The sequence below is a fragment of the Clarias gariepinus genome, chromosome 2 (genome assembly GCF_024256425.1).
Source record: "Clarias gariepinus isolate MV-2021 ecotype Netherlands chromosome 2, CGAR_prim_01v2, whole genome shotgun sequence".
NCBI lineage: Eukaryota > Metazoa > Chordata > Actinopteri > Siluriformes > Clariidae > Clarias > Clarias gariepinus.
Genome location: NC_071101.1, coordinates 30,212,029 through 30,236,860, shown reverse-complemented (window position 1 = coordinate 30,236,860; position 24,832 = coordinate 30,212,029). Strand labels below are relative to the sequence as shown.

General features: G+C 37.2%; 3 protein-coding genes across 5 annotated transcripts; 2 read left to right on the top strand and 1 right to left on the bottom strand.

Annotated features, from left to right (window-relative positions):
- Positions 1-463: 463 nt before the first annotated feature.
- On the bottom strand, positions 464-12,570 carry rab3il1 (RAB3A interacting protein (rabin3)-like 1). 3 transcript variants are annotated; one of them, XM_053490806.1, is made up of 12 exons: positions 12,525-12,566; positions 10,902-11,198; positions 8,866-9,058; positions 7,726-7,821; positions 7,146-7,223; positions 6,761-6,985; positions 5,391-5,519; positions 5,059-5,171; positions 4,861-4,884; positions 1,962-2,061; positions 1,788-1,854; positions 465-1,666 (listed from the first exon to the last, which is right to left on the bottom strand). In XM_053490806.1, exons 2-12 carry the CDS (start codon positions 11,108-11,110, stop codon positions 1,581-1,583), a joined length of 1,320 nt encoding a protein of 439 aa, XP_053346781.1. In that variant the 5' UTR covers positions 11,111-11,198; positions 12,525-12,566; the 3' UTR covers positions 465-1,580. The 3 variants fall into 3 exon arrangements, with proteins under 3 accessions (XP_053346790.1, XP_053346781.1, XP_053346799.1); XM_053490815.1 differs by lacking the exon at positions 4,861-4,884 and having other exon boundaries at positions 464-1,666; positions 12,525-12,570; XM_053490824.1 differs by lacking the exons at positions 10,902-11,198; positions 12,525-12,566 and adding an exon at positions 9,346-9,584 and having other exon boundaries at positions 467-1,666.
- A 2,581-nt stretch (positions 12,571-15,151) lies between these two features.
- On the top strand, positions 15,152-19,301 carry best1 (bestrophin 1). The gene is made up of 9 exons (XM_053510763.1): positions 15,152-15,303; positions 15,478-15,572; positions 15,869-16,102; positions 16,841-16,995; positions 17,166-17,243; positions 17,511-17,663; positions 17,807-17,887; positions 18,007-18,158; positions 18,242-19,301. Exons 1-9 carry the CDS (start codon positions 15,152-15,154, stop codon positions 19,299-19,301), a joined length of 2,160 nt encoding a protein of 719 aa, XP_053366738.1.
- Positions 19,302-21,604: 2,303 nt separating this feature from the next.
- On the top strand, positions 21,605-24,331 carry plex9.2 (PML-like exon 9.2). Its single transcript, XM_053490859.1, has 2 exons — positions 21,605-21,890; positions 23,542-24,331. Exons 1-2 carry the CDS (start codon positions 21,830-21,832, stop codon positions 24,162-24,164), a joined length of 684 nt encoding a protein of 227 aa, XP_053346834.1. The 5' UTR covers positions 21,605-21,829; the 3' UTR covers positions 24,165-24,331.
- Positions 24,332-24,832: the final 501 nt, after the last annotated feature.

The window sequence follows — 24,832 nt, the reverse complement described above, 5'->3', positions numbered from 1 at the left end:
AAACTGCACTTCTTCTTTTTATATTCCAATCACTCTTTATCTGAATAAACCTCAGATTCTTGACACAGGCACAAGGAATGTAATACAGAAAGACATAATTTAAACACAAAGTGGGTGGATTGGAAGGTTTTAGAAATGAAATTTAAACCTTACTACGCCCATAAAAACATAAACATGGGTAAAACTAAGGTAGAAATGCACTGTCAGCATGGTCTGTCTTTGACATCACTCAGGTGGAGAAGTATGCAGAAAAGTTTTTAAATCTCCATGTGTGAATATTATTTTTCTTTCAGTTAAAACCTTCCACTCCCACATTTTTTGCCTTCCATTATTTTTTTCTGATGAGTTTGATTTACATATTCATATAACGTTAGTAAGCACTATCTATTCAGTCTGCAGGATATGTTTGTATTTGGTTATGTTACAAATCTATTCAATAACTATAGTCCTCATACACGTTAATTCATACTCACTACTCAATATTATGTTGTATTGTTTTATTTTGTTGTATTAATCCGCTAGGCAAGCAGTTAGATGTAAACATAAAGGAGGAAAAAAAAGCTAGTTATTGTTAAACAGTATTATCTTGAAGATTTGTGCAACTAATATGCTTTCTGACTCAAACTGTTGTATAAAGCTCTTAACATTTAGTCATAAAACATTTTATTAAATGACAAGATCCTCCCTTACCTAATTAATGATTTATACATCAATGATAGGTGTATAGGTCTGATACTATTCTTGATATGAATAAAGAACTATGAACTTTGCATAGATTTGTGCTGTGGCAAGAGTAAACAAAATGCTTAGGAAAAAACAAGCCTTTTTGATTGTCAAATCATGCAATTGTTGTATATATATATACACACACACACACACACACACACACGTATATATAAAGGAGCCCCACCTAAATATGTGTACCTTTTTAAAGACTTTAAAGCCCAGCATTCATGCTCATGTATAACCTGTGCAGATATAAATGTTGAATCTATACCATCAGAATCCTCAATTATCATCAAGACACTAAAGGCTTTATCCTGGAAATACAGGCTTTGTAACTCCAGGTCAAACTTTCATTAAATGACTTCACACTGATTAAAATAAATCTGTGTCTGATTGAATGAATTTCTCCTTATGTGCACTTTTACAAATTCTAGAAAATGATGCTACTTACTGAATATCTTAGAGCCCTAATTGACATGTAGTGTGTCCTTGAATGGTAAGTGAACCTGTGCTTGTTATAACAAGCATCTTATAGAGACTGTGCGTTAAACAGCTTCCCACTTTAAGTTCTGTAAACTGTACCGGCACCAACAAATTATCTAAAAATTACCTCAACATTAATTACATATTTGCTCCATAGTAAGAACTGTGCTGTTATACACAGAGTATAAAAAGAGTGAAAAAATCTCACTCCAGTCCAATACTGATTGTCACTGCAGAATTCTTTTCACATATTTCCTCTGGGCTTTTAATGTATCGGTCACTGATACCATAATGGAGTGTGTCTGTAAGGAAATCTGCTTCTGATTTCAAACTGCTGATGTAGAAAACTCGCGACTGAATCTGGGCATTGTTCAGTTCTCATCTGCGAAGAAGAACCCTAACTTGGCTACAGACATCTCCCGTCGCAAACGCATCACTTCACAGAACATCTGCTCAGCTGCAGAGAGAGAGAGAGTGTATGTTAGTCTGTCACATAAAACACTACATTGGAACAAACTAAATCCTGTTATGTATGACAATATCAAGATGGGTCGTGTAAGGCCTGCTTCGTTACCTACCATCATGTCTGACCAGACCCTGCTGGATGTATCTGATATAAGTAAAGAAGTTACACACTGCTGTGATCTAGCATCACAGAAAGAAGGAAGTCAAACACTACATACTGTACACTTGAAGCATATATATTATAATTAAGAAAGTAAAAAAAAATAAAAATATCAAAAGGTTTGTACCCGAGCTCTGCTGGAGGGAGAGATGTAGTAATAATTCTCTTTATCTCCTAGTTTAATGCGATGTCGGCAGAAATGAGACATTCCACTCAGGGCACACTTCCTGCACCACACACAAGAGAATTGTTACTAATGCAGTCAAACAGCAGTCTACTTAAAATACCATATGCAACCACATGGGCAGGATTATATAATTAAAACAACATTTATAAAGGGTCAACCAAAACCCTTCCAAATGATAAGGTTAATTCTGTAGTGTTAATGTCTAACAATATTTAGTAGAGAATAGAACTGGGTGTTATTTATGTAAGATAGGGGTGTCCAAACTTTTTTTTTCATTTGGAGACAATTAGACCTCGTCAAAATAGCGGTAAGGTGGTCATGGTGGTGGCCAAAAGTATTAGGACAGCATATGGCATGTATTATAGTTGTCCCTGTGCACAAACCAAGTGATGTCACTAATAAGATCTGGCTGAAGAGCGAGTGGGACCAGAGTACCGCAGACAATACTGTATTTGGATCTACGCCCTGCCGAATCCAGGCAGTCTTGAAGCATGAGGTTCTTCATATCAAATATTGATTGTCATATACTGTACCATCATTGCTTAAATCACATGGGTATCTTAAAAACAAGGTTTTAGCTTTTGCATTCTTAAAAAAAAGGCCACTAGGTGGTGAGATCATAACACTACTTTGGCAAATCAGAAACCTGAAAAAATATCATAAAGTATCACATTCAGTTGTCAAAGATATGGGACATGCAACACATGTTTTTATAACTAAATGTGAAAATGTTTTTCCTCTATACATGTCAGCATTTTAAAAAGTAGTTTCTGAATAGTTTATAGAATACATGATTATAAATCCAGGAATAAATTCCTGTTTTTATGTACATGTGGACAATAATTTGCTCACTTTATATTGTGCACATGGTCATCCCAAGTTCAAAACAAAAAGAACTTGGACAAACTAGCAATCAGAAATTAAATGGTCTTGTTTTATACTTACTGCTGGCCCGGCTGACTGTTAAAACTGTTCTTTTTTAATCTGTATGCATGACCAAATATCATTCTGTAAATTAAATTGGGGGTGTAATCATATACTGAACAAAAATATAAACGCAACACTTTTGTTTTTGCTCCCATTTTTTATGAGATGAACTCAAAGATCTGAAACATTTTCTACATACACAAAATAACCATATCTCTCAAATATTGTTCACAAATCTGTCAAAATCTGTGATAGTGAGCACTTCTCCTTTGCCGAGATAATCCATCCCACCTCACAGGTGTGCCATATCAAGATGCTGATTAGACAGCATGATTATTGTCACTGGACACCTGTAAAAGGCCACTTTAAAAGGTTCAGTTGAATCACACAGCACAATGCCACAGATGTCGCAAGTTTTGAGGGAGCATGCAATTGGCATGCTGACAGCAGGAATGTCCACCAGAGCTGTTGCTCGTGAATTGAATGTTCATTTCTCTACCATAAGCCGTCTCCAAAGGTGTTTCAGAGGATTTGGCAGTACATCCAACCAGCCTCACAACCGCAGACCACGTGTAACCACACCAGCCCAGGACCTCCACATTCAGCATGTTCACCTCCCTGATCGTCTGAGACCAGCCACTCAGACAGCTGCTGAAACAATCGGAGTGCATAACCAAAGAATTTCTGCACAAGCTGTCAGAAACAGTCTCAGGGAAGCTCAACTGCATGCTCGTCGTCCTCATTGGGGTCTCGACTTGACTCCAGTTCTTCATCGTAACGGATTTTTACAGATTTGTGAACAATATTTGAGAGATATGGTTATTTTGTTTATGTAGAAAACGTTTCAGATCTTTGAGTTCATCTCATTAAAAATGGGAGCAAAAACAGTGTTGCGTTTATATTTTTGTTCAGTATAGATAAAAAGGCTCTGCATTAAGTAAAAGAAAAATTGCAACACGTTGACCAGCAGGCAACCTCTGTACTCGGGTCACTTTTGCCATTTGGACACCCCTTATGCAAGAAATAAAACAAGGGAGAGTTTTATAGAAAAATAATGCAGAATGAAATTATTAATAAATTAATTGCAAAGCCCCCTTTTCTAAAGACTTTGCAGAAGAAAGGAAACCTTGTTAGAGAACTATCAACTTTATCAACTGTTAAAAAGGTCCGACACTGGAGAGTCCTTCCATAAAAATGAAATAATAGTTCACATCCCTCTTTAATATTGAAAACTTCATTATATCAATGATATGTTTTTCTTCGAAAGACAAAACATGTCTTATTAACCTCCAATTAAGTGAAGCATCTACTATAAAAAAATTTGCTGTTAGTATTGAAATGTTAACATTAGAACAAGATGTTAAATAAAACACAGTGATTTGCGTCACAGTCAGGTTATGGAAAATTATTCTGCACATTTTTTAACTCTAGGGTATAAGATGATATAACATTATGCTGTATTTCTGAACTAAAAACGTAGTAAAAAAATAATTTACTGTGCACTTATCTAATTGTGCTGATATCTTAAATACTTTTGTAAAACTTACACACTGAGTAGCTACTGGAACATTAAAATCTATTTTTGCACTGGTTAATTAATTTTTCCTAATTTGGGTTATTCAATAACATAATTAAAACAATTCAATAAGATTATTTAAAAGGTTAAAAAAGGTCACATTACTGCTAAAACTAACAAATAACATATATAAACTAATACACTATAGATACATAAATGTATTGTAGATAATATTATTACAGTGACAGAAACTAATGAAAGGTCCAGAGCATCAGTTCAAGGGAAACAAATTCGATCCTCAGATGCCCCCTTTCTCGAAAGGAAATGTGAAAAGCAAAAAGCAGGATGCTGAATTAGAACAGCAATTTGACACGATAAGCTTCCAAAGTCACTTACGTCTCTACTGGTGCTCGGCAGCCACTGTGAAAACAACCCCAAATCAAATCTATGATTAAAAACATTTCACCCAAATCATATTGTGATTTACAAGCCCCAAAATTAAACATAAGCAAAATTGTGTGTTGTAGGGATAAAAAAAAAATCATGCACAGAGCAGAATTGTTGCCATCACATTGTGCATGGTGCAAAACTCACTTGGGTCCTCCAAACTCAACAGTCGATGCCTTGTCCATGCGCAACGTAGTTAAAGCAACAGGCTCGATAGTCAAAAAGTTATTCTCCACAGCTTTCTGAACTGACTGAGAAAGCTAGAAATAGAAAAATGAGATCTGTACCAATGGTCTTTTTCCACTGTATATTAAATTTAATTAAATGTTATTTTTATAGCTCTTTTAACAATTGTTAAAGCAGCTTTACACAATCAAAAGAATTATTTAAGTTTGTATGGAATGTGAATGTGTATGAATATTTGTATACTGTATACAAATATAAGGTAGACATATGCGTAAAAGCTTGAATAAACTTACTTCTGAGCATGTGAAAGAGAGACAGGGCCCGATGTCTTCCCTGTAGATCCGGGTCAGGAAGGCAGATGACCGATCCAGACTTGGTTTCTCTCTCCAAGACAAAAATTCAGCAAACAGCACAGAGTCCAACTGCAGCAAATAATAAACAATGAACACTTTATTTTTTTTTTACTTATTCTTCAGTTAACTAAACTTAATCTTGTGCAACAGGAGTTAGCTAAATCTGCTGAGTGAGGAGTTCCAGCTGTAACATGAACAATCGGTTATCTCAATGTGTTCACTTAAATGTGTTATTGTTTCTGTAGTAACAGGGACTTGGGGTATGGTCTACAAAATCAAAGAATAATACTAAAGAGCAACTAATGTTGCTTTATATTTCTTTTTTGTTTAAAGAGAGAAGGAAAAAGAGATGCATTCCTTTTGCATTCTTTTCTAGCTGAAAGCAAAGATTTCCAATAGAAATTACATTATCAACAATAGCTTGAGTGAAATAGTAGAATCTATAATTTCAGAATTCCTTATTATTTTAAATTCTGTGTTTAATTTGTGTAAAACCGATGATCCATTTTAGCCCAAAACCATCTAAGTGCTGTCTAAAACCATGCTTTACTGGAAGGAATAAATCTCAAGGAACCTTAAATTTAGGGAGTGACCTAAAAATAGTAAAAAAAAACACCTACAAACCAAATGCTATTTTTACTGATATTACAGAAGACTTCATTTCTTTGATTCTGAGTGAAGATTAAAAAATTTCTAAAACTGTAATTTTCAGTTTAAATACAATTTAACATCCCAGATTTTAAACGCGGGCTGTGCAGCAGTCCTATTCTAAGATTCTATGTAAAGGGATGAAGGATCATTTCAGAAACGTATCTTATAGCCCTGCTGGCCAACTCTTTGCTGTGTGCCAATTCTCCATATGGGGAGCAAAAAAAAATAGCAAAATGAGAAACAGGTGGTGTTTTTAACTCTGTAGTGACTGTTTCATTTTGATTCCAGTGTACAGAGTATAAGGGAGAAAGCACAGCTAAATTTCTCAAGCTGCCATCTGACAGTTATCAGGCAACAGTAACCTCCTGCTGATTCACACACTGAGCTGGACAGGACATGAAATTAGAAAGAAAATAAGCATTAGCTGCGGACTGAGAGAGAGGGAACAGGAGTGGTGGAAGTAACAGAGAACAGGAAAGGTTTATTGATGAAAGTTAAGGTCATAGCAAGATAAAATAAAAAATAAGAATAAAATAAAAAAGTCATGAAACTTAAATTATTTCTAGAGGAAATGTCAGTGAAATATGTGTTATTTGCTAATTGACTAAACGCTGAACTGTGAAATACACAGTTTTTTTTTTTTTTGTCTGTGGGTTTACCTCTTTTTCTTCCCTTCCTATGTGTGTATTATCACTGGGTGACTCTGATTGTAGCTGAGCCGCAGAGAAGGTGGCGCTCTTGTTGCGCGAGTGTCCCGGCCGAGGTGAAGCTCCTTTGGAGCCTGGGGACAGAAGCTGTGGGTGAAGCTGGCGATTAGGGAAAGATGGAGTAGAAGTCAACACAAGGGTCTTTAGTGCAGTCACTTCTGCCTGTAGTACATCAATCTGAAAAGAAAAAGGTAAATTGCTAAGAATTATTTCATAGTTTTGAAATCTCCAGTATTATTCTAAAATGGAGAAAATAAGTACAAACAAAAAAAAAACACTGAATTGGAAGGTGTGTGCAAACTTTGAACTGGTACTGTATGTACTAAAATAAGACTACCTTGCCCTGTGCCTCTTTTAGTTGTTTTTCAGCAGCAGCCTGTTTAACATTGGCCTCTCGAACCATCTTGTGAGCCTCCTGGAGAAATAATCAAATGAGTAACATTACGATAACTGCATGTATAACAGGGCTGTACCAAAAATAATGCAAAAGTGGAAATTTGGAGAAAAAAAAATGGAAACTTTTTTCATGAGCTGACAGAGGTCATTTAAATTGTCTCTATACAAAGGTAATACCAAACATCCCAAGCAATGCGTTTATACCATCATTAAACCCAACACACAAATTCTCTTTGAAAATTCTATGTCACTGTTGATGGTCTCCCACTGTAAGGTTTGTTTTGCCTTCCCCATAAACAATCTGTAGCACAGTTGACTGTTAAATTCAATGATGCTAAATGTTAAATTCAATGAGGCTTGTGACGCAAACCATGCTAAGTAGTATCTTTGCACAGAGTAATTATATAATAAAAAAAGTTATGACCCCTTTTGCATTTCTTTTGCATTATTTTTAGTACAGTCCTCATATATTAACACTACTATCGTATAGTATGTGCTATAATTCTGACTGCCCTGTTCACCTCAAAAAGACTTGCAGTCAATTCCTCTAGTTCCTGCTCCAGCTGGTTTCTCAGATGAGACAGTCGCTCACATTCCTCCCCCTTTAGCTTTAACTCCTGCAGACAATTTTAACAAAAATATTGTAAAGCTATACCGTAACCTCATGGCCAATATTTATCAAAGCTGCATACAACAATGAGAGCATGCAAATTTGTCACCCGCACCTTTTTTATCTCTGGGGTATCTGTATGATTAAACTTATGGTTGTAAATGTGCATACATTTTAGCAGAGGACCAAAGAACACCATTTCAAGCATACAAATTAAAGCTTGGTTCTATTTAACATTAATCAACATTAATAAATTATGCTATAATAATTCATTTGACCTACAAGGTAGAGAAAAAAACATGGATGTCTGTGTTTGTCTTTTATAAGCAGCAAGCTAATGATGATGTGTGCTGTATATTTACATTCTCAAAACAATCTAGTCATTACGTTTAAGATTTAACCAGTCAAACATGTCTGTCTTGTATACACATTATAACTCATTAAAAAGTGCTGCTTTATTTACTGCCGGTGCAGCGCACTTGAGATCGAGGGGGAAAAAATTCATTTAGTAATGTAGCGCAATTTTTTTTTGTGGCGATACATTTATCACCATGCTGACTCCAAAATCTATTTTTTTAAGTATTTTTTAAGTATTACAATGCTCTGTATCCATTTGTGAGTAAAAAGAAAATATTTAAATTGATCTTGAGTAAGCACTTTATCCTGGACAGGGCAGCTATTAATTCAAAACATCTTTACAGCACGGTAAAGTAGAACTGGACCAAACCAAACCATATGGAAAGATGCCACCTAAAATTTCTTCACAGTCCATCTCTTTTCATTTTATTTAAGTGGATCTCATCTTATATTGTTACATATTTCACACCATTAAATGTCAAAAACACAGGAACTGCAAAAAAACAACCAAAAAAAAAAAAAAAACGCTTAGTTCATTAGGAAATAATATGTACTAATCATAACATGAAGTTTTTACAGCACAGATGTAATGAAAAGAGGACTGGATGGAATCAGTCATGGTGTGATATGGATGAGAACGAAGGAATCAGTATCCTCTCAAGTATAACATGCATGTGACCGAATGTTTAGGCACCTTCTGCGCAGCATCCAGCTGCTCTCTGAGGAACTCAGTGCCTTTCTCTCTAATCTCGATAGAGGAGCTTCGGAGGCGTGACAGGCTGTAGGCTTCTCGCCTCTGACTCTCTTTCTCCTCCTGGAGCATTGTCTCCCTCCGGCCTACTCCGGACTCCATCTCAGGTTCCAGCTCTGCCTCCAGGTCTATTAACCTGCAGAGACCAAAAGAAATAAATAAAAATCTCTCTGTCTCACTTGTCTGTATGCAACACTTTAACACTAACTGAAGATCAGAATAGTAATAATAGACCTGGTTTAGGGTTTATGAACATATGAACACATACATGTGTTTTTTAAAATGGACAAAACATGAAACATTATAAATCTACGAATAACCAGAAAAAAACCCAAACAGCAATGTTTAGTATTAAAACCGACAACATTACAGTGAAATATGTTGAATGGTAACTTTTAGACCGGATCCGATCCACACCCTTACCCTTGACAGAAGCATCCGCTTCTCACTCACTCAGCTAAAAAACTTATTTAAAAAAAAACATTCGTTTAAAGTCTTTGTCCCTTAACAGTATGCACAAACTAACTTTCTCAGAGTATGTAAACTTAAAGAGACGCGAAAGGCATCCGTGACAAGTCTTGAAGCGAACGCAAAACAAACACGAATAAGCCTTTAGAAGGTGTTTTGATTTTCCGACACGGAGCAGGAAAAGTTTCGCTGGTTTGTCCAGCTGGAGCCAGTCACATGACCCTGGGGAGTGTCTCTCCTTGACTCCACCCACACTGACGACAATACTCAGAATCATACATACTGACCACGCCCCCAAAGGCAGTATAACAATATAATATTGCTGACTCTTGTATACCCAGCTTTATATTCCACAAGCTTATCTTAGGGGATGTCCCATTAAAATCGACTTGTACAAGAAATTCTCTATAGGGAACTTCCAGAATTCATGTTTTATATATCAATTGGTAAATTAAGTAAGGGAAATGTCCTTCACATTACCCTACAAATTCTATTCAGCAAGATTCAACTTCTAAAACTTAATAATAACTAAAAATAGACATGAGTACACAAATGATCTGTGATAAATGTCCTGAGACAATCCCGCTTTTATCTAGGTTCTGTAATTACACACTAAAATTTTGGTCTAATACAGTATTAGCAATTTAAGCATTGCAAACAAATCACTGTTGGGCAAGGTCTTTTGCCTTCAATACTGCAACTGAAAGGACAGATATCTCTCCAGAGAATGGAGTATTTGTCGCCCAATAGCACATGAATAGACCCCTATTCGTCCCAAATACCACATCTATAAATCTACATTGTCATGTTTCAATGTTTTGAGGTAGTTGAGTTAAGCTGAGTGATAATGTTTGTGTGTATGTGTGCGTGTGTGTGTGTGTGTGTGTGTGTGTGTGTGTGTGTGTGTATGTATGTGTTTATCAGTCCAGTCCCTTTTTGTTAAGAAGACGGATAGCTTGTGGAAAAAAGCTGTTGCACAGTCTGGATGTGAGTGCCACCATTAAAAGGACAGATATCACTTCAGGGAAGGGAGTATTTGTCACCGAATGTGCCTGATGGCATGCAAACTGGCCCCCTATTCTTCCCAAATACCAAATCTATAAATGTACTGTACATTTACCCTTATTCTAGTATTTAAATTTAAATTGAGGTATATTCTTCATATTGTTAATGCAGAACAGGCTGTATGGTGGCTTAGTGTTTAGCACTGTCGCTGGCTTTTTTTTCTTTCTTTTTTTTACATGTTTTTGCTCCACTCACCCAAAACCTCAGCTAAGTTGTTTTCTGTTTCCTAATTTCAGGTTGTCTATTCCTCAATACATGGAAATGTAATATTGAGAATTAAAATGTTAAAATGTAAAATGTTCAATAATCGCACATAACATCTGTGCAGTACATTTAGATATAACCTAATATCAAAGCATCCATTTAATTCAGTCAAAGTGTTAATATGGCAATAGGAATACTAAAAGTCTAGCATCTATATTTATTATGCATTTACCAGAACATACTTTCCAACAGGACATTCCTCCTTTTTAGATCTGCTGCACTTGCTTTGCTGCTGACCTGAAGAATACTCTTTTCCAAAAAAGGCATGGGAGGAGTACAGCGCTATTCCTTTGCTGCCTGTCACCACGAGCTCATATCCAGGGCATGTTGTGGATAATACTGAGGGAGAAGATGAAATACACACAGCATGGATTCCCTCAAAAGCATCCATCTTCCAGGGAGAGATAGAAATAGTAAACCAGGTTTCTCTCAAGATTTCTGCATATATGCCACTGTAGGTCTTAAGTATCTTTCTGTACCTGGATAGGGCATAAGACGTAGAAAGCGAGTTCTCTTTACACAGGAAAAGCTGACAATGTGCTCAATCTGTATTCTTAGTACTGTCTAAAAGTGTTAAACCTTTCCCAGATATATTTTCTTCACTGCATGTTTGGTAACAAGTGGTTTTTTATAAAATATCAGTATTTTTAGGAAGCTTCTGTCACCAAACCATTGTACACAAATGTGTAGATGTTTAAACACTAAATAAAAACTATTATATATATATATATATATATATATATATATATATATATATATATATATATATATATATATATATATATATATATATATTCGCCTGACATGCAGAAGTCTTGGGATTGATTCCCAGCCAGTGCTCAAACCCCCCAGCCGCTGGATGCAGTGCTGGTCCCAAGCCTGGATAAAATGGGAGGGTTGCGCCAGGAATGGCATCCGGCGTAAAACCTGTCCGGCGTATATATATATATATATATATATATATATATATATTTTTTTTTTTTTTTTTTTAATAGAAGTTCTATAGTAATATATGGGTGAGATGTAAAGTCTGTAACAAACCTTTTTGTTGCCTCATCTTGCACATGGAGCAGGCAAGAATTTGATAGTGAAGAATTTGTCATGTTAACCATGTTTCCACAGCTGTTGATCATGGGTTGTTTCTGATTTGTTCTACACTGTGCTTTTTTAACTTGAGCAAAGGTTAATCTTCGTCTTTGGTTAAGGCTGTTTTTAATAAACTGTAACTGTGTGTTCTTTAGACCTACTGACCTGTACGCTCTAGTGCACTGTTTGAATGTTAATATTTCAGATTTTTCTTACCCATTTGGCTAATGATACTTAGATCATCTTTTGCGTTATCTGCACCCGTTCAAAGTTTCATCTTCGCAGGTTAAGGGAATTCTTGTGCTTACATGGTTTGCAGATTTGCCAATCCTTTCCCACCCCTGCTTAGGTTGTATTACACTATTTTAGACATCATGATATCAGTCTATGAGCAAACACCTGAAAACCCTGAGACTATGACTAATGCTGAACACACCTGAACATAGACGAGGTGTAAATTACAATAGTCTCTATAAATCTTTTTGCTGCTCAGAAAGCCAGGTTAATAGTGAAAAGGTATTCTGTCATTGTTTTTCTTTTTTTTTGTTTTTTTGTTTCTTTTGTTTATCAAGGCCCATGATAAATTGACATTACCAAAAGGGTAAAGATACGTATGCAATTGTTAAAAAGTATTTCTTCTGCTGTATTACTCCATCAGATCTATTTAAGTTTGACATTAAAGCAGATCCATAAAAGAATTATAAATGGAATTGTCTTACCTATTAATGAACAGTTATGGTATGGATAATTCAATCCTTATTTCTCAACAAAGTGAGCATTTACTAGTATACCCATAGACTAAGTAGGACTATAGAGACTATTTAAAGAAAAGAAAAGAAAGGTGTGTCTGGTGTTCCTGCTGTTTCTCCAGTATGAACAATAGTTTGGGTTGAAGTGAAGTCACACTCAGAAAAAAACCCTGCTGTTAGAAAACCAGGCAGACCAAGCCCAGGTTGCCAGATTGGAGAACAATCAGGATGTAATTTTACTATGATCTCTCCATTCATTACAAATCCACTCAGAAAATCGCATCATGCAGGAAATCAGGATTACCATAAGGAGGACTATAATACAAATCTTGTAAGCACATAATCTAATCACAGAAACACAATAAGCTCTTGTACTTTTAGAATAAACCCTTCACTGGCCACTTTAATAGAAACACTTCTACACCTGCTCAGTTATGTGGAACAAGGCAGGTCCAGGGAAACTGTGTATAAGATTGTGGGACAGTTTCTGGATTTCTCACAACAGCCCATTTGGCATGCCACAGTCACTATGATCACATTTGCCCATCCTGACCATTACTGTGACTTGTATCTAGTTGATTTTATTCATTTCTCTGCTACCAGATGAGCTAATTAAAAATAATTTATTAATAAAGTGGCAGTTGAGTGTAGTTTCAATCTATTAATCTGTGCTAAAAACTAATCATACTAAAAATAGTAAAAAAAAAAAAAAAAAAAAAGAATCCAGTGTAATCGGCTCAATTAATAAACCATGTTAATGTCACCCAAGCATTTAAATGAATGTGTAATGAATTGGTTATTCCAAAAGAAATAGCTCATTGCACTATTATGGAATACACTATGTCCTGGTGGTGTGTACTGGTTATTTTGCACTGTCGGATTGCTAAAGATTACTAAATTACCGCTTCCCCCAACAATGGACAAACAAAACAAACAAACCAATCAATCAATCAATCAATCAATCAATCAATCAATCAATCAATCAGTGAAATAAGCAAGAATTTAGAAAAGAGTTTACCTGCTGGTAAAAATGTACCATAAGCCCGCTTGTGCCTTAGCAGAAGGTAGCTGTTAAGATTAAGCTGGAATTTACAACAATGTTGCTTAACTACATTTCACACTGTTTGTCCTTCCAGCATTCATATATTTATTACATTGTGTCTTTGTGTCAGGGTCATTTCTGTCAGCTGGTCAGCGTTTTTTTTTAATAGCTTACCTACTACACCATTATTATTATTATTATTATTATTTTTTTTTTTTTTTTTATTTAGTGTGCTAGTGCATGTTGTCTAGCTTAGTTAAAGTAAATTTATAGCTATTTTGATTATATTGATTTTTTTTAAACCTTTAAGCAAATGCATTCCCTCCAAAGCCAAAACACACTGACAGAACACCGAAACATAAATTCTAAATGAAAATTTGGTAAATACACAGTATTTAACATTGTGGACACACGTGCTTGTACTGATTGGTTGGATGTTGGTATTTCACGCCCATGTCTAGTTTCGAGAAGTCCTTTAGGATTTGTAAAGGATGCTGTTGCAATTCATGTCTGCTTGTGGTTTTAGTAGATGTTTTGCATTTTCTCCAACAGGTGTTAATAGCTGCTTTGAAATTCTTAACACAATTACTGCAATATTTGTTTTAAAAGGCATCAGCATTTAAATAAATGTGTAATGAATTGGTAATTCCAAAAAAAAGATCATTGCACTAATATGGGATACACTGTCCTGGAGGTGTGTACTAGTTATTTTGCTCCGAAGGATTACTGAAGATTACTAAATTACCGCTTCCCCCAAGAATGCTCTTTTGTTACTGAAAAGAGATTAACATGTCAAGTGACTTGAGTTGTAGGCGTCTCGTTTCTCTTTTTATTTCTTCCCCAGCATCTCTCACTCCACTGCTGCTGATGAAGCCTGTCACCCTTCGTTTCCTTACCAGCTGTGAGTAGCTTTAATATGGACTTTTTTCATCTGATCACTGTTTTGTGTTGCGGCAGTGAGGACGTCTTTACGTGTTATTTACATTAGATCAGAGGAACCCAATTATGATCCTGTTTGTCTAGAATCCAGTACATTTTGAGAACATGACAGGGCAGTGTGTTAGAGTCGGGTAATCCTGAAATTGTGCCGTTCTCCATCTCTCTAGGGAATGAATTTGGATATACTGTATTATTTTTCTAAATCATCACAGGGCAGTTAACAAGTAAGAAAAGTAATAGTACTAAATGTAAAAATCCTGGAGACAAAAACTGCCCTTGACTGAAAAAGTTATGCCTTCTTTCTCCAATTTCTCGCTTGATTCAGAGCTATATTAACATTCACATGAATATACACTGTTCACCTAACAAGCCATTTCAGATAGGGGAGGACCCTTTGACCTTGGAGGACAGTAAATATGAAGAACTTTCAAACTTTCCTTAGACTTTCAACTTTCACACTTCCAGATTAATATACAGAAACTAACACTAATATTATACAGAATTTAATTAGTATTTCTGTGTTGTTGTTTTTTTTAAATATCACACAGACTTCAAGAACACACAGCACTAGTAGGGTTCTGGTAAGCTTGTTCTCGTCAGCAGTAGAGAATAAGAGATGACAGTGACATACTCACGCAGGGTTGCCGATGCCCGTCTTGGGACTTTCTCTCACCTGCTACTGCGTTGGAAAGGGAGCATTTACAAGCTGCTGTATCGAGAGCTGCTCATCTTCATTGTGCTTTACTACTTCATCAGTGTCCTCTACAGGTACATGCAACCACTCAGGGTGGTACTACACTAATTTAATTATTATTTCTTATACTTAAGATAAAATCTCTATTCGGGAAAGGATGATTTTTGGACAGTTTAAGACAGTCCTAAATTAATTACATAAGGCAAAATATCAAAGAGAATAAAACTGATCATCGTATGCTGAAACAGGTTCCTCTTGCATGATGGGCAGAGGAGGCTATTTGAGAAACTTGCCATCTACTGTGATCAGTATGCACAACTCATTCCTGTATCATTTGTACTGGGTAAGTGGATGTCTCTTTCACTCTCTCTCTCTCTCTCTCTCTCTCTCTCTCTCTCTCTCTGTAAAAATCTAATACATTCTCATTCTTGCTGTACATTAACACCCGAAAGCCCTGGAAGCAAAGTACTTCAAACCTTTCACGCTAAATAAAACAGAAACCAGACTTGTTTCTGTAAGACATAAGATTCCTTGCAGCTTTGCAATTTTACACATTCAATGTACTTTAATCACAAGTGTTACCATAACTGCTTGCTCTTCCAGCCCTCCAAGTTAAACAAATTTGTTTGTGTGATCCAGGTTTTTATGTGACTCTGGTGGTATCTCGCTGGTGGGGACAGTTTGAGAGCATCCCATGGCCGGATCGCTTGGCACTGTTGGTGGGGGGACATGTCCGGGGGTCAGATGAAGGTGCCAGGCTAATCCGCAGGAGTCTGATACGTTATGCCAACCTGTCTGGCATCCTTATCTACCGCTCCATCAGCACTGCTGTCTATAAGAGGTTTCCCACAATGCAACACTTGGTACAGGGAGGTAAGTTCAATTCACTCTAGTCTATAATGTTATATAATACTAGGCAAAACAGTCATGCTACTAAATCCCATGCTACTGTAGCTTTGGCTATTGTCTTGTTATGGTATAATACTTTAGGATAATGGAATAATCTATCAGGAATGCATTGTGAAAGTACTGAAGTGCCCATTATTAATAGGAATATGCATAGTTCAATAAAATGGCAGAATAGATAGTTATAGGCATGTGTGGTCAAGCACCACAATGAGCACAGCAGTAGATTTATGATTGCAGTAAATTCACACTGTGAAACAGGAAATTACCCGGCCTAAGTAATGTGGCATGGAGCAGTGATTAGAAATCTGAGGAATGTAGTAGCCACTTCTGCGGTACCCCCCTGTGTCAGGTATTGAGCGCAGCTTACAAATAAGAGGGATTAATGTTCTGTTTCTCCAGAACTTTCTCTGTTATAAAAAAAAATATATATATATATGAACAACAACCTCCACAGGCAAACCAGTTGGAGATTTATTGAAGCTTACCTGGGATCTTTTAAAATTACTGTTTAAAATATACAGTCATGGCTCATAGTTTACATTTTTCCGTTATATAAAACCAAATTAAACCAATATGTCACGAATTCTTTATGTTATTGCTAAATAAGCTTTCCTTACATGATTCCTAAAGATGAACATTTAATTAGATCCCTGCCTTGATCTGCATTATGTTAAAAAATAAAGACGTCTCATTCTCCTCCAGGACTAATGACAGTAGAGGAACTAAGGCAGCTGAAAGAACTGCCATCTCCTCACAATAAATTCTGGGTGCCTTGCATGTGGTTTGTAAATCTGGCACTGAGAGCACGCACAGAGGGACGCATCAACAATGACGTCGCACTCTCTGCCATCCTAAATGTATGTCTGACAGCGGCATCTCTGTCACACTATATTTTACACAAACTTGCTTAAATTGTTTAGTTTCATATTTTTTATTTATATTAGATTGGATTTGTGTTTCTATACAATGTGAAAGGAGATGCTGTGTGATTTCTACATGTGGATGTGTGTGCCTTTTCTCCTTGTAGGAATTAAATACGTTGCGCTCTCAGTGCATGAAGCTGTACAGTTACGACTGGATCAGTCTGCCACTTGTATACACTCAGGTCTGCCCGACCAGGCTAGATTAGTTTCAGACTAATGCTATTAACAACAATCTAGAAGTGTTTATGTGCAATTATTGATTTGATTCATTCATACACACCATAATTGACAGCTGATCAAACACTAGTAGCGATTACTGTTGATTTTTGGATGGAGAAATGGTTTATTGGCAAAAAATCTAGACAGAAAATGTAATTCTTCCCTGAAGTTTTAAACAAACCAATAACGTTTGCACATGAAAACTAACACAAATCTGCCATCTATTCAAGGTGGTAACTGTGGCTGTGTACAGTTTCTTCTTGGCTTGTCTGATTGGTCGGCAGTTTCTTGACCCCACTCAGGGCTATCAGGGCCACAACCTCGACTTCTACCTTCCTGTCTTCACTCTCCTGCAGTTTTTCTTCTATGTTGGCTGGCTCAAGGTGTGTGTTCTCTATACCTGATGCAAGCAAGTCAAAATGGCCATTTAGTCTTTTCTTTCTTATACGGGAAGCAGTAAATAACTCTGAGGTTGTTTCATTGGTCATATTCCATCTGTAATGTGCCTCAATAATGACAATCAAAGGTGGCGGAGCAACTTATCAATCCATTTGGGGAAGATGATGATGACTTTGAAACAAACTGGCTGGTTGATCGCAACTTACAGGTATCTCCTTTTTTTGCAACAACTAAGATGAATTACAGTCAATATAACATACTTTTAAATGAGGAACAATGTACAGGAGACTGAAATTCTTGATGCCACCCTATCCATTTACATCTCAGGTGTCTCTGCTGTCAGTGGATGAAATGTATGACCTGCTCCCGATGATACAGAAGGATAAATACTGGAATGAATCAGAGCCACAGCCGCCGTATACAGCTGCCAGCGCTGAACACCAAAAACCCTCTTACATGGGCTCCGCTTTGGACATCAGGTGACTAACTGATGTAGTTGTCAGTGTTTTCAGCTAGCAACCCTTTTTTTGTGGAATTTGATTGTTTTTCCTGTGTCTCCCAGTGTACCCAAAGAAGACATGGAGTTCCAGCCTAACCTGGAGCAGATCAAGGAGCACGAGGAAGCTAACCACTCCACGCCTCTTCTGGGCAACCTGGCTCGTTTGCTGGGCGTGCAGTCACCTAGTTTTCCCCGTTCTACTACGTCAACTTCTTCTAGGGTTTCTCTGCTCCGTCGCCGCCCTCGTGCTCCTTTTAGCCGCTTCCCTCTCTATCTCCATCCTGAAGCCACTGTGATACACCGCCATAACCAAAATCCACCAGAATATGACATGACTGAATATGCTTTTTACTCCATGCCCCTGTACGAGAGACCTGGTTTCTATAGTTGCCCACAGACACCCATTCACTGTGTGCCCCCATCTGTTACTTGTCCCCGCCCGCCCCGCAGGGCACAGGGTGACTTGGCACACAGCACCAGCTCAAATTCTCACCCTCTGCTCGGCTCACAGTTTCTATCTCCTGGCACGCCAGGCTGCATGCCCAGTGCCACATCCTCAGGCTTTCCTGGAATGGGAGAAGAAAGCTCTGCGCACCCTTCTGTGTCCAATTTCTCATTCCCAGAGCCTGTAGCAGAAATGTGTCCTCCAAGCAAACTGTGGAAAAATCAGGCGCTGCTGTCCAATCGTCCCCCGACTTCTTGTCACTCTATGCAAACTCCTCCTTCCACAGATGGACAGTTTGGACCCTTAAGTGCTTGTGCAATGAGTGGAGGTGGAGAGAAAGTATTCTCTTTCACTCCTCCCATACGGAACCCCATTCAGAGCAGCACGAGCTCAGGGTGCATAAACACATCCAGCAACACAAACAATACCAACAGCAGCACAAGTACCATGTGTAATCTCACACATGGCTCGAGCAGCAGCACAAGACTTGTTAACAGAAGCACCATGAAATTGACTAACTCAGCCAGTGCTATCGCTCCTACTGTTGTACACACAACACAGCAAACAGCCAGTCAGCACAACTCTACCAAGGATTCTGGGATCTCATTATCTGAAGAGGATTTACTGGGAGGGATAGTGGTGCAAAGTGGAACTGGAATACCCAGTGGGGCGACGTAACAGTTCTGAGAGAGGATGTTGAGCTCCTTTCGTGTGCAAAAACTAGGCAGATTCATCAGAGCGGTCACTATGCCGCAAGTCTGTTCAAAATATATAAGCATATTACGATGGATGACAATGCCACTTAAATGAAAGAAGCAGAATGCTTTCTTTCCACTTGATATATATATATATATATATATAGATATATATATATAGATATATATATATATATAGCATATCAACCAGTTATTTAAGCACAAATTATATACAGTGGTGTGAAAAACTGTTTGCCCCCTTACTGATTTTTTTATTTTTTTGGCATGTTTGTCACACTTTAATATGTCAGATCTTCAAACAGATATAGATTTGAGTCAAAGAAAACACAAGTAAACGCATCATGCAGTTTTTAATTAAGGTTTTTATTATTAAGAGAAAACAAAATTCAAAACTACATATCCCTTTGTGAAAAAGTGTTTGCACCCTCCCGGTTAAAAAATAACTCCGGTTTATCACAGCTGAGTTCAATTTCTTTAGCCACACTCAGGCCTGATTACTGGCAGAAAGGTTGGCTATCAAGAAATTACTTATATAATACTTGCCTGACAGGGCAAAAAAGATACCAAAAAATCCTTAAAAGCTAGACATCATGCCGAGACCTAAAGAAGTTTAAAAACAAATGAGAAAGAAAATAATTGAGATTTATCAGTTTGGGAAAGGTTATAAAGCCATTTCAAAAGCTTGAGGACTGCAGCGAACCACAGTGAGAGCCATTATCCACAAATGGCAAACACATGGAACAGTAGAGAACCTTCCCAGGAGTGGCCGGCCGACCAAAATTACCACAAGAACGCAGTGACAACTCATCCAGGAGGTCACAAAAGACGCCACAACAACATCCAAAGAACTGCAGGCCTCACTTGCCTCAGTTAAGGTGAGTGTTCATGACTCCACCATAAGAAAGAGACTGAGCAAAAATGGTTTGCATAGCAAGTTTCAAAACAAAAACCTCTGCTGAGCAAAAGGAACATAATTGCTTGTCTCAGTTTTGCCAGAAAACATCTTGATTCCCAAGACTTTTTGGAAAAAACTCTGTGGACTGACAGGACAAAAGTTGAACATTTGGAAGGTGCGTGTCCCATTATGTGTGGCGTAAAAGTAACACTGCATTTTATAATAAGAACATTATACCAACAGTAAAATATGGTGGAGGGACAGTAGTGTGATGGTCTGGAGCTGGTTTGCTGCTTTTTGCTGTGACCTCAAGCTGAAGCGAACTTGAGTTCTGCTGCAGGACAATGAATCCAAAACACACCAGCAAGACCACTTCTGAATGGCTTGAAAATGAAAACTTTGGAGTGGCCTAGTCAAAGTCCTGACCTGAATTTAATTGAGATGCTGTGGCATGACCTTAAAAAGGCGATTCATGCTCAAAAACCCTCCAATATAGCTGAATTACAACAATTCTGCAAAGAAGAGTGAGCCAAAATTCCTCCACAGCGCTGTAACAGTAAACACTTGAGTGCAGTTGTTGCTGCTGAGGGTGGCCCAATCAGTTATTAGGTTTAGGGGGCGAACCCTTTTTCCACAAGGGGCTATGAAGTTTTGGATTTTGTTTTCCCTTAATAATAACCTTCTTTTAAAAAATGCATGATATGTTCACTTGTGTTATCTTTGACTAATATTTAAATTTGTTGATAATCTGAAACATTAAAGTGTGACAAACATGCAAAAAAAAAAAAAAAAGAAATCAGTAAGGGGGCAAATACTTTTTCACACTACTGTAAAGACATTTACATTTTTCGTGGACACTTAAAATCTGCTGAGAGTGTTTGATTAAAAATGTAATGCATCCAATTATCCTCATTATTATTTTTGTTATTATAAATTTGAACTTAAACGCCAATGAATAGTCTTTATGTCAGACCTTTTTACAAATTTTATTTGGGATACAAGTATAGGTTAAATAAATTATTAATCAATATCTTAAAATTACAGAATGACCAGCCAGCATTTTACAGTAAATAATTGTTATTTACATTGTAGTACTTCCAATACAAACATACAAATAAATAATACATCATAACATTTGCTATCATTTTTGTGTCCTCATATAAATTATCTCAATTTGTATCTTCTATTAGAAAACAGTCCAAACATTAAACGCAAACATGAAAGTACAGTACAGCATGATTAGCTAAACAACCCGGAAGAAGAAGGAGCTGTAACTCAGAATGTGCTTCTCCTCTTCCATAGTGAACTAGAGTGAAGAGGAAACGATAGCGTCTGTACTCGAAATAGTGCACTCGGTCTGAAGCAGCGGGTGGTTTGGGAGACAGCTTGTATTTTAAATAACGAGCGCAGTTTGAACTCGACGGTAAAAACGAGCAAAGAGTGTCTGAAATGGATAATAACTTACAATGTATTTGCCGAATAGTGGTTTAAATTCGCTTTAAGGAACTGTACTGTTTGTTGATGTGTAAATAAGGTATATCATACAAGTTAGGTTTTATATATTATATAAGTGTATATGGTTCTAGTAGTGGGACATGGATGTCAGTGACGGTGACACTAACATGGTGTTCTTTGATTTGGAGACTACAGGCTTTGGTATGTATTTCTTAACAGGACCGAACATTTCTCTACATTGTAAAAACACCAGATGTCCAAGGTCCAGCTCAGGGCTTTCCTGCTGTAATGAAACTAAACATCCATCTCAACAGTCAACAAAACACAGTCTAGTTCACAAACCAGGTTGAAATGGTACTTTAGACCTCATTTTATTTGTAATAGATTTGATCACAAAGCAGCAAAGATTTAGACTTGTCAAAAACAAGCAAAGCTAGAAGTGATTGTGATGCTGATAAAAACTGGATGCTGGAAAAACTCCCTAACACACCTAAAGAAAAAAACCTTGAGAAGAACCACCTCACCCATGGTACCATGTAGATAGTAAGGAGATAAATCATTCCTCTTTAACAACTGTATCTTGTAGCTTGTATTCAACAGGTTTGATACAGATCTTTCCATTGCACAGGGTTGCTAAGATTCTTTTAATTATCTTGCTTAATGTTGACCAGGGGATTAATTTTGGTTTGAAATGATGATAATTTAATACAATAGCTGGAGCCTAAGTGGAAATCAGAAAAAGAACGAAAAAGTCAAATAGGCGTGGATCTCCTGTTTGTTAGTTAATAATAAAAAAAAAAACTAAATATTTACTTCTCTTCTCATCATAATTGTCAAGTTTTGGGTTTTGAAAGGTCAGGAATTAAAGTTTTAGCTTTCAATCCATAACAGTAAGTTATTTACTGTAGTGTATCCATAAACACACAACAGATTAGTGAGACATTCTTTCAACATCTTTGCTTTTTAACACACTTTGTCCATCTGTCAACAAGCTTTCGTATTCCCTTGTTAAAAATGTTTTAGGTTAAGCCTCGAACCACAAATGCTCTGCTGTCTTTATTTCTTCACCAGAAGTGAATCTTCGTCCTCGTAAAGCTGCTGTCATTGATCCAAGCAGGTGCAAACCAGGACTGTGAGGAGGATGCTTTAACACCTCAAAAATGAAGTGTTGACAGTGTTAGCAAAAGTGTATTGACGTGGATCGTCATGAAAGACCACACACACTTGGAGAGCAGTCCTCTGTTTAATCCAAAGTTTAGGCTTCAGCTCTTACATAAGCATCTGACTGTAACGAGCACTGTTGACTGTTGAACCTTTTTCCTGATAATGTTCCAATACTGGTCCTTAAGAAAACCCTAAAAACTGTAATTATCACTTTTCCAGCTGATGGTTGACTTGTACTTTTTCTCGCATGGCAATTGAGGATCCTCCAATAGTTTCCTAAGTTGGCATTACAGTAGGCACAATACCAGACTTCTTACTGTTATGGTTTTTTGACCAGTGTTGGACAAAAAAAAAAATGTAAGGAATCTGTACAGGATTGTCCACATCAACTTAATGGCAAGTTTTCTTTGCAAGACAGTATTTAGCTTTCCAATTGTTTACTAAGTAGATTTTCTAATTGACAGCATTTTCTTTAAATGAGCTTGTCTACAATGATGGTGTATAAATTTGTCAAGCCCAGCCTGTATTTTGGTTCTCTTGTCGAGCTAAGCTGGATTTTTCAGTTAGGAATTCGGATCATATTGCCAGCTAGAGAGAGTTAATGTAATTTAGGTGTGTTAGAGCAGGAAATGTTGAAAAAATTTTTTTATTGACTCTAATATACAATCCATGACTATTTCTTCTCCAGGTTCCTCATGTGACATTGTCCAGCTTGCGGCCGTGGGCGGACATCACACGTTAAACCTGTTCATGGTTCCTCGATGCAGAATGGATCCTGGTGCTTCCAGAATTACTGGCTTCAGAGTGCGGAGACATCGACTCTTTCTTCACCGCAGGCCAGTGCTCACCATCTCTTTGAAGGAAGCCTTGGTTTCCTTCATAACCTTTCTTCGTATGTTTGGACATCCGTTGCTGGTGGGTCACAACATTCGCAGATTTGATTGCCTTGTGCTGACCAGAGTTTTGGATGAGTTTGACTTGAAAGCAGCCTTTCAGGCTGAAATTATGGGCTTTGTGGACAGTCTCCCGTTGGCCCGGCAGCTTCTCAAGGACAGTGGTATCAACAGCTTTAAGCAGGAAAACTTGGTTAAGAATGTGCTTGGCATTTCCTATGTGGCTCATGATGCCTTGAGTGATGTCCAGGCATTACAAAAGGTTTACTGGGCTCTCAGACCCACAGCTAGTCAGATTCAACAGCACATGTTCAGCTTGGACTCATTGTGTAACAAAGGTTTGAAGGACAGAATAACTTGTCTGAACGTCAAATCAGAAAGCAGCGGTAAACTCCCGCTGCAACAGTCATCAAGTTGAAGTTTTTTTTTTTTTGTTAAAATGGCACCTCTAGCACAATAAGATGTGTACCTTTTACAGTATGTTACAGCTTTATGGTGAATCAGTTCATTTTAAATGCATTATCTCTTTATTTTTTAAGAACATTTTTTAAATACCTTATTTATATTAAAGTTTATTTAACCACATGTGCAGCGTGTTGTGTTGACATGTTTTTGTTTGGTTTGACTTCCAAGTTTAGTTACCATGATTTCACATTCCAATACCTTCTTTGGATTTATTTAATATAGTTATGTCTATTGCTCAGGTGTAGGGAAGCGTTAATTAGATTTTTGAACAATACACAAACCCAGCCACTGGGAGGGTCATGTCTGCATAAAACCTGTGCCATGGTGTCTGTAGATCAGTTGGTGACCATTTGATAGAAGTCTAAAGAACAACTTGCACTGCTTATGTCCTCTGTTTTATTCTGAGCTCAGGTTGCTGGTTTCTCTCTCCGTTTAATCTGGGTTACTGGTTTCCTTTCACCTCTGAAGACTGACAGAGCGCAAATATGAGCGTGACCCCAGATCCACCACAAACCAGTCCAGGATAAACCAGGTCAACCAAGCTGAACTTAATAAACCTGCATATATATAATATATATATAAGCAAAAAAAGAAACACCCCTTTTTCAGGACTTTGTATTT